Genomic DNA, 9,901 nt, shown 5'->3' with positions numbered 1-9,901 from the left:
TTCATTTTCACTTGCATCATAACTGCTACAGTATCAAAGCAGACACCAGCTAACATCAAATGAATTTGGACAAAGTCATTCCCAACCCAGACAAAGTTGTGAAGTCTTCCACATGAATACCTGGGGACTGGTGTCAATAGTGAGAGTGCTGACAAACTAGTCAAACAGTATTCTGATAAAGTCATGTTTAGAGGAAAATGTTACAAACAACATGCTGAACTCCCCCAGAATCCCTGGGTACATTGTGCTTGACAAGAGGTGGCTATTCAGTCATATATAGGCAGGAAGGTGTAGCAATGGGAGACTAAAGTTGACTCCAGGTCCCATGAGGTCACAAATCACAAGATCAAATGTGGGCAAGGAAACCTACTAATTCCATTAACCATCACCTAACAAATCAGTGCTCCATGTTGAACCTCAATTGGAAGAAACACTGACAGAGGGACAGAATGTACTTTGGGTAGGGAAATTCAATGTTCATCAACAAGATTGGCTTGGTAGTACTGTCACTGACCAAGCTGTCCAGACCCAGGTTTGCAAAAGCCAGTAAGTGAACCAGTGCAAGGGATAAACTGATTTGAACTCATCCTCACCAATTCACAATAGCATTTTCAGGAGTCACCACTGCCCATGATTTTATCTCAAGGACCATCTCCACACCAGAGCCACCCTCCATTTTGTGCCAGTACATGTTCCTAAATATGATAAACTAGCTAACAGCTCAAAACTAAGCACTCGTGAAATACTGTAGACCATTAGCACCAATGTAATGCACCAAAATTTGTAAATTTAGAGTTAGTATAATCCTTCTCTACCATTTTAATCAAATCTGAGGATCAACCCTAGTTCACCGTCCAGTAGGATTGTAATAGCACCAGACATACCCAAAAATAAGGTGCCAATCTGACAAAGCCACAACACAGAACCACATGCATTCTTAGCAGCACACAAGTGAATTACATTAACTCTGCAGGTCTACCAAATCTAGTCATGAATGGAAGGTGACAACCCTGTCCAAAAAGATGGCAGAGTGCAGTATAAGTGCCAAAAGATGAGACTGAAGCACACGCAAACCACCTTCATCCAGAAGTACTGAATGGATTATCCATCTCAACTTCCTCCCAAGATCACCCTCGTCACTGTAGCCATCTAACAGGCACCTACCTGAAAATTGTCCAGGCATGTCCTGAAACAATATCAGACAATCCAATCAGTCTACTCTCAATCATAAGCGAAGTGATCATCAATATTGCCATCAAGTGGCACTTACCAATAACCTACCCACCAAAGCCAGGCTCGAGTTTTGCCATTTCTGCTTGGTGCAACCTCATCATAGCCTTGATCAAATTATATACCAACAGGGAAATGATGGACCATCAGTAGTGATGACATCAAGGCAGTATTTGACAGTGTGGCATCAAGGAGCCCTAGGTGTGGTTGTTGGAGATCAATCGTGGGTTCCAAGACATCACTGCAGGGCTCAGCTTCAAATACCTTTTTTCCATCACAAGATCAGATGTGGGGATTTTTGCTAATCAGTGTGCAATCTTTGATTCCATTCACAACTCAAAATGCTTGCAGGCATTGACTGCTGCAACAAGGTCTAGACAACATTCAAGCATGGGTCAATAAGTGACAAATAACATGCAGGACAAAATGGGCAAATAGTAACCACGTCCAATGAGAGGGTCTTCCCACAGAGCCTTGACATTTAATAGTCGCCACCATCAGAAACTCCAATGAATCCACAAATACCACTGCTAAAGGGGTGTGTCAGAAGTATTTTAACTCATCTCCTTAAATCACAAAGGATTTTTCAGTCTACAAAAGGCACAACAAGCCAGGATCGTGAAGCATACTCTTGCCTGGATGAGCACAGCTCCAACATTTAAGCTTGATACTATCCAAAACAATTAGTCTGCCTGATAGGATCCCTATTCACCCCTTTAAACTATCAAACCCCTACCACTAGCAAACAATGGCTGCATCATGTACAAAATGCACCGAAACTACTTACCAAGGTTACTCAAAAAAAAACACCCCCAAAACCCATGATCTCTAGCACCAAAAGGACAAGGGCAGGAAGCACATGGAAATATCACTACCTGTAGGTTCTGTTCCAATTCAGAAACCTTCCAGGTCTTTACTGTTTTTTTTGTTGCTGCTGGCTCTTAATTGCTAAACTGCTTACCCGACACTTGGAACGACAGAAGAATGCTGTAGTTCAGGAAAAAAATGCTCACCATTACCTTTCAAGGACAATAACTTATGGTCTTGCCAATGACATCTACATTCCTATAAACAAAAATAGTTAACTAAACCTGCCGGCACAAGGCTGGCCTATATGCAAATCGAGAAATGACATTCAAAAACAAAATGATATCAAAATTTGTTTATTGAACTGGAAATGTTGGAAAAAAAGACAAGAAAATAAATACAAGTCACCAGAAAACATCAGTGTCTAGTTGGAGGAGGACTTGGGGAAAAAAGGCAGCTTGAAAATTTAGATCCACCATGCTGGAAATTAGATAGGGTAGATTCTTCCTTATGTTTCCCTTTGTAGATTAGTCAATACAGAAGGTACTGTTTTCTTTAGTTAAAGTAGTCTTTTACTTGGATCAACTTCATTTGGAAGCCCTTAGTTCAGCATCTTCAACCAGACTTAAAAAGGAGGATGGCTACCTGGCCCAGGTAGAAATAGATGAAGTGTTTAGTTTCATGAGTCACATAGCTGCCGAAGTTTCTGCCCACAATACAATGCCATGTGGGGTTGTACTTTTTGTCAAATTCCTGCAAGAAAAAAAAGAACATGTTGAAATATCCTTATGAGCAAACATTTCTAACTTTATCCAGAATATATTGATATACAGCAAATGTTTAAATATTGTATGTTGGACCGCAAGGAACAGGAATATGATGTTTTCTCCTGCACAAGTAACCTATTTCCAAAAATGAGGCAATAGCACCTGCCAACATATAATCAAATAGCAAACACCAAGCAAATTGGGAAATATGGAAAAATTGCCTTCACACAATCTTGCTAAGAATGCAAATTTCCAAAACAGAATGAAAAATAATGCAGGTGTCCTCAATTATTCATACATTTCCCTTTTCACGGTCCACTAACTTTAATGATTTTAGACTTGATGCAGAAATATGAAAAAATTGTTTTAAAAACTTGAAGAACCACTTCTATGACGATAATGAGCCAACCAGCTTCAACCAATTAAATTTAAAAAAAAGGGAATCTACCAAAGCTGTTAAAATGTAGAAAGTATTCCTGTTTCTTTCCTGAAAGGGAGTCTTGTTTTCTTAAATACATCTACTTAGTCAAGTTATAATTAGAAAAGCATACACGTCATAGTGAACAAACTTTTTTGTTGGAGGAGACATACATGAAGTATTTTAATTGATGAGGAATTAACCCTTGAAATTCAGATCATGGTCCAAAAAGAGCACAGAAACGGACTGACACCTACTGAAATATAGCCAAATTTCACAGAAATAAATACTGTAATAACTACAAATGGGAGACTACTTACAGAAGACACTAATCATTATCTGGATGTATGAAGAGGAAAAAAACATCAAAATTTACTACTATACTAACACAGGAGATAGACCAAACCAGGGCATTGCAAGATAACTCAGCAGGTAGGATATATAGTTGCTAGCCGAAGTTCCATTCAAAACAATGTGCAGTAATGCATCTTAAAGCAATAGAGGGAAAAAGGAACAAAATTGAATAAAGAAACAAAGGATTTTGATACAAAGGCCAGAAATAAGAGGGCAATGCAAAACATAGTAATAATGGAAAATTCATTACGATATGATGGTATGACCTCAAAAGTCAATTATTAAGGGTTGTAATCAAGGTAAATAGTAATAGATTGTTTTTATTGATTGACAAGATAACACAAATCAGAAACTTAAGATGAAAAAAAATCACAAAAGGATTGAAAAGTATGTGAAATATGTAGTTAAACCCCATAATACCCTTGGAATTATACTTGGAAGCAAAAAAATCAGCAGTCAAATAGTGGATGGCAAAAGAGGAATGCTGGAGGGCATTTGGGAGATGGGAGGAGGGCATAATAAGTGGTTTATCATGATTAAGAGCACTGGCACAGATTTTATGGGTTGAATGGCTTATTTCTATCCTGTGAGATTCTATTCCAATAATACTCATTTTTAAAATAAACTCCTCGATGAACTACTAAAGCTTACAAATGACAACTAGAAAAATACACAGCAAAGAGGTTTACAAAATGGCAGTTAATCTACTATAATTTACCCTGAAATGTTAGCATTTGGAAACACACATTAATACTAAATACTTTTAAAAAGAAATAATACACTTAGAATTAGGACAATCTGTTGTACTCTATTCTCCCCTTTCCTCAAAATAATGCTCATCATGGATTAAAGTAGTATGGGCCTCTAGTGGAAAAAAAACTAGCTAGCAATTTTAAAATCCCCTTCATAAATAACAGAATGTTACTTGCAACATCTCTGGAAATAAAAAGAACACATAACGGTTTCATCTGATCATTGGCTATTTCAATTCCTATAAATAGAATGACTTTTAAAGTTTTTTCAAAAATATTGTACAAACGCTGCAAAACTTAATAGATATTTGGCTATAATGGAATCAAAATGCAAACTACTCTTCCCCCCCAAAAAAATCAAATACAATAAAAGGTGTATTGACAAGGCAAAATTTTCGAAGTAATTAAGTTCTAATAAACAGTGGGATTGTCATGATTCACTCTACTAAATAAACAATGGGTTTAAAAAAAACTAGTCGCACTCAAATGCACTGCAAATCAGAATTTACACTTTTTACATATTCTTAATTAAATTCTACTGTAAAGGATTACTTAATTCAGCAAAGTTATTGTTTGCATTGTTTTAACATCGTTATTACTACCCTACCTGGTTACAAGTCCAATGTTTAAGTTTTGTTTACAATGTTCTTATGCAACCAAAAGGGAGGTGGGGGGAGGGCAGAAAAATAAAAATTAAATCAAATGAAGAAAGCAATTAAATAACCTTTTAAAATTCACAGGCATTTAAAATGTAACTGTTGAAGGTTAGAATCCAGGATAATTTTTCTAATCTCAAGTAGTTCTTGGTTTAGGCTTTGTACTATTCTAAACTAGTTGAAGCGCATCAAACAGCAGCCTATGCCAACTGAGTCAGCAGTCTGATATTCCCCAGTGTAACCTCCCGAGCTTCTTTGTCAAATGGTATGCAAAGGGTTGTGACTTGATTTTGTCTAGTAGCATAAATGACATTTTTTCAGGACAAACCAGACACCGCTGTCAGTAATGTTATATCCAAACTAGTCAACATAGTTGCAAGTGTAATCCAACTTCTTTGTTGCAATGATCTCACCTTCTTGATGTAAGCTGCTATGTCTTTCTCAATGTTGTACTTCTCTAGTGCCTGAGTAGCACACTCCACAGCTTCCTGCTGCATGTCTTCAGGCATGTCAGCGTTCTTAATGACAGCTTTTCTTTCAGACATTTTTTGATCTGGCAAAGAAATATCAAAGTAGCAAAGAAATAAAGTTATCTAGAATTGAAATGTTCAATAATAGAAAATATTCAAAGCAGTACATTGCAAATATTTCATACTGCAAGGAGTCAACACTTGCCAGAAATTAGAAATTATTCAGACCAATCACACTTGTCCACAATATGCTTTCGCCCAAAACTTCACTGTACCAAGCCACGTGAATGCATTTCCACTTTTCTACTAAACAGATGCAAGATTTCAACTCGAAACATTAACAATTCCTTTCCTATCAATAGTGCTGAGGTGGAGATGGTTGAGAGCTTCAAGTTCCTAGGTGTAATTATCACCAATAGTTTGTCCTGGTTCAACCATGCAGACGCTATAGCAGGGGAAGCACACCAGTACCTCTCCTTCCTCAGGAGACCAAGGAAATTCAGCATGTCTGCAATGACCCTCACCAATTTTTATAGATGCACCACAGAGAGCATCCTATCTGGATGCATCACAGCTTGGTATGGCAACTGCTCTGTCCTAGACCACCAGAAATTGCAGAGTTGTGAACACAGCCCAGTCTAGCACAAAAACCAGCCTCCCTTCCACTGACCATCTACACATCCCACTGCCTCAAGAAAGCAGTCAACATAATCAAAGACCCCTCCCACCCCAGTTATTCTCTCTTTTCCCACCTCCCATCAAGCAGAAGATAAAGAAAGCTTGAAAATGTGTAATACTAGGCTCAAGGAGAGATTCTATCCCACTGTTTAAAGTCTCTAGAATGGACCTCTTGTACATTACAGATGAACTCTTGATCTCTCAGTCTACCTCGTCATGGCCCGTGCACTTTGTCTACTTGCACTGCACTTTCTCTATAACTGTAACACTATATTCTGCATTCTGTTATTGCTTTTCCTTTTTTAATACCTCAATGTACTTAAGTTTGGAAATGATCTGTCTGTATGGCATGCAAACAAAGCTTTTCAATGCATCTTAGTACACGTGACAATGATCAATCTAATCTCCCTACAGATGCTGCTCGACCCCGAGTTCCTCCAGCAAACTGTTTGTTGCTCCAGATTCCACAATTTACAGTCGCTTATGTCTCTAGAAGTTATCGTTTACTCATTTGCACAATTCACATGTTCTAGCTTCGAATTTAGGAAATCTTTTTTGCCTTCTATTAAGAATTTCCCAGCTGATACTTAATATTAATAAGATACTTAATAAGTATCTGTCCCTTCCCCCAGATAGTTGACTGTTAAGTGTATTCATTTTAGTTTAGAATTTTGTTTATCGTGATTTTATTTTTTTGTTAAATACCTGCTCACAATTTCTATTGCAACTCTGGTGCAAGAATTCAAAATGCATTTTATGCAAGGTTGGGGAAATGAAATAAGAGGATGGAAGAGGGGTGGGGAGGGAGAAGGAAGGCGAGCCATGGAGGAAAGCAGGGACGAGCGAAGTGAGGGATGGTCAGGGAAGAGGTAGGATCCGGGGGGCAGGGGAGGGGAGGGGTGGGTGGGATTTGGATCGGGGGGAGTGGTGGGGGGTGGGATTTGGATCGGGGGGAGTGGTGGGGGGTGGGATTTGGATCGGGGGGGAGTGGTGGGGGGTGGGATTTGGATCGGGGGGAGTGGTGGGGGGTGGGATTTGGTTCGGGGGGAGTGGTGGGGGGTGGGATTTGGATCGGGGGGAGTGGTGGGGGGTGGGATTTGGATCGGGGGGAGTGGTGGGGGGTGGGATTTGGATCGGGGGGAGTGGTGGGGGGTGGGATTTGGGTCGGGGGGAGTGGTGGGGGGTGGGATTTGGGTCGGGGGGAGTGGTGGGGGGTGGGATTTGGGTCGGGGGGAGTGGTGGGGGGTGGGATTTGGGTCGGGGGGAGTGGTGGGGGGTGGGATTTGGGTCGGGGGGAGTGGTGGGGGGTGGGATTTGGGTCGGGGGGAGTGGTGGGGGGTGGGATTTGGGTCGGGGATGGTGGGGGGTGGGATTTGGATCGGGGGGTGGTGGGGGGTGGGATTTGGATCGGGGGTGGTGGGGGATGGGATTTGGATTTGGATCTGGATCGGGGGGGTGGTGGGGGTGGGATTTGGATCGGGGGGGTGGTGGGGGTGGGATTTGGATCGGGGGGGTGGTGGGGGTGGGATTTGGATCGGGGGGGTGGTGGGGGTGGGATTTGGATCGGGGGGGTGGTGGGGGTGGGATTTGGATCGGGGGGGTGGTGGGGGTGGGATTTGGATCGGGGGGGTTGGTGGGGGGTGGGATTTGGATCGGGGGGGTTGGTGGGGGGTGGGATTTGGATCGGGGGGGTTGGTGGGGGGTGGGATTTGGATCGGGGGGGTTGGTGGGGGGTGGGATTTGGATCGGGGGGGTTGGTGGGGGGTGGGATTTGGATCGGGGGGGTTGGTGGGGGGTGGGATTTGGATCGAGGTCGTTTTGTTGCTCTGCCCTTGTTTCGGCTGAGACACGGGCATGCCAGCATCTGCCATTCCAGACGTGACATCAATCCATCGTTGGAACTGATCAGGGAAGAATCAGACACCTCCCGCCCAAAACCTTCAAAAACAAATTTAAAAGATTGCTGATGCTGTAGATCTGCAGCAAGGACTATGCTGGAGTTAAGGCAGCAGAGCGAAGACCCTCGGCCGGAGGAAGGTCGGTGTCCGCGGGCACCGCCTGACCTGCCGAGCGCTTCCAGCGCCTTCTGCCTCCTGAACCAAACTAGGTCAGTGATCGCAGGAGAGGAAGGACAAAGGGACGTGTCCATTCGGAGCAGAGTAACAGCACCGTCCCCCCATCCCTCAGCCTCCATCAAACAATAAACGCTGCAACCGCCTCCCTCCCTCCCAGCCCACATCTTACAACCGTTATATCTCCTTTGCATGCGGTTCTAAGTTATTGAATCGTTATTAATATTAAACAGGACGATGATTCTGTACTCACTGGGTTATATCTCCGCGGTTGAACCAAACTAGTGCGAGATAAATGAGCACCGACACCGGACCACCCAACTCCTCCCGCACAGTCCCGCAGGCTGCCCCCCGCGCCGTCACAGAGCAGCACCAACCCCCGGGCGGCCGCGCCCCCTGCCTCCTCGCCATTGGCTAGCTGCAGCCCGCGCGGTGCACTCATTGGTCTGTTCGATCAATAAGCCTGCTGCTGTTTACCGCAGCATTTTATTCCGGACCGGCATGCAGCGGGGCGAGGCGTCGTTAAGGGGGGACGCGTCTTAGCAACCGGCGGTGGTGGGGGTTTCAGTCATGGAGGGACAAGCCGGGAGCGAGTGGGTCGGTGGCCTCGGCTGTAGACGGGCGTACAGCTTTCCAGTACTTCCTGTTCCAGATGATGTAAGGTGACAATGGACTTCTAATTGTGCTACGTCTGAGTGCGGCGCAGAGCTGATCCGATGCGTAAAAAAATCTGTATGAAGTTTAAAAACTTATTACGTTGGGCCGCCACTAGATAGAACTTCCTTCACTTTCCACATTGTGCAGGAGCCGAGCCCTCCCGGCACAGTCGGGTTCACTCCATTACAAACATATGTCAACATAAACTTCATAAACTATACATAACATACAGGACAAAATAAACATAACGACATTAGTGCAAGTTGAGAGAGTGAAAAATGTAGTTCGAGGCAGTGTTAGGGTTTTTCAGGTGGGTTCAAGAACCTGATGGCAGTGGGGAAGAAGCTGTTGTTGGACCTTGAGGTGTAGGTCTGCAGGCTGCTGTACCTCCTGCCTGATGGCAGCAACGAGAAGAGGGCACGGCCCAGATGGTGGGGGTCCCTAATGATGGATGTCACCTTCCTGACGCATCACCTCTTGTAGATGAACTTGATGGTTGGAAGAGCTGCATTTGTGATGGAACTGGATGAAGTCCATCCCTCTCTGTAGCCTTCGTGCATTGAAGGATCCATACCAGGCTGTGATGCAACGTGTCAGAATGTTTTCCACTGTATGTCTGTAGAAGTTTGTCAGAGTCTTCAATGACATGCCAAATCTCCTTAAACTTCTAAGAAAGTAGAGACGCTGGCATGCCTTCTTCATGGTTGCATCCACATGCTGGGCCCAGGATTGATCCTTCTCCGGGAGCTCTCTTGTTTCTTTAGAAACCATTGCCATGCTCTTTTTGCTTACACCTTGACCTGTCCTATAATAGAGTCATAGAGTAATGCAGCATGGAAACAGGCCATTCAGCCCAACTCATCCATGCCGACCAAGATGCTCATCTAAATTAGTCCCAGTTGTCCGTGTTTGGGCCATAAACTTTAAATCTTTCCAATCCGTGTACCTGTCCAAGTCTATTTTAAATGTTGTTATTGTACCTGCCTCAGCCACTTCCTCTGGCAGCTTGTTCCATATACGCACCATCCTCTGCATGAAGA

General features: G+C 43.3%; 1 protein-coding gene across 1 annotated transcript; it reads right to left on the bottom strand.

Moving 5' to 3' along the window:
• Nucleotides 1-2,377: 2,377 nt before the first annotated feature.
• Nucleotides 2,378-8,596, bottom strand: LOC127579327 (dynein light chain LC6, flagellar outer arm). The gene is made up of 3 exons (XM_052032045.1): nt 8,458-8,596; nt 5,398-5,537; nt 2,378-2,790 (listed from the first exon to the last, which is right to left on the bottom strand). The coding sequence occupies exons 2-3, from the start codon at nt 5,527-5,529 to the stop codon at nt 2,653-2,655; spliced, it is 270 nt and encodes an 89-aa protein (XP_051888005.1). The 5' UTR covers nt 5,530-5,537; nt 8,458-8,596; the 3' UTR covers nt 2,378-2,652.
• Between the last annotated feature and the right edge of the window lie 1,305 nt (nt 8,597-9,901).

This window comes from Pristis pectinata, chromosome 17 (assembly GCF_009764475.1).
Source record: "Pristis pectinata isolate sPriPec2 chromosome 17, sPriPec2.1.pri, whole genome shotgun sequence".
NCBI classification, from domain to species: Eukaryota; Metazoa; Chordata; class Chondrichthyes; order Rhinopristiformes; family Pristidae; genus Pristis; species Pristis pectinata.
The sequence above is the reverse complement of the archived record's forward strand: the minus strand, read 5'-3'. Positions and strand labels throughout refer to the sequence as shown.

What these genes read in the sequence shown, in the direction of transcription:
- LOC127579327 (XM_052032045.1), bottom strand. Translation starts at nt 5,529, where the DNA reads ATGTCTGAAAGAAAAGCTGTCATTAAGAACGCTGACATGCCTGAAGAC. An exon ending in TAGCAGCTTACATCAAGAAG is followed by an intron (nt 2,791 to 5,397) that starts GTGAGATCATTG and finishes TTTTTCTTGCAG; the next exon opens with GAATTTGACAAAAAGTACAA.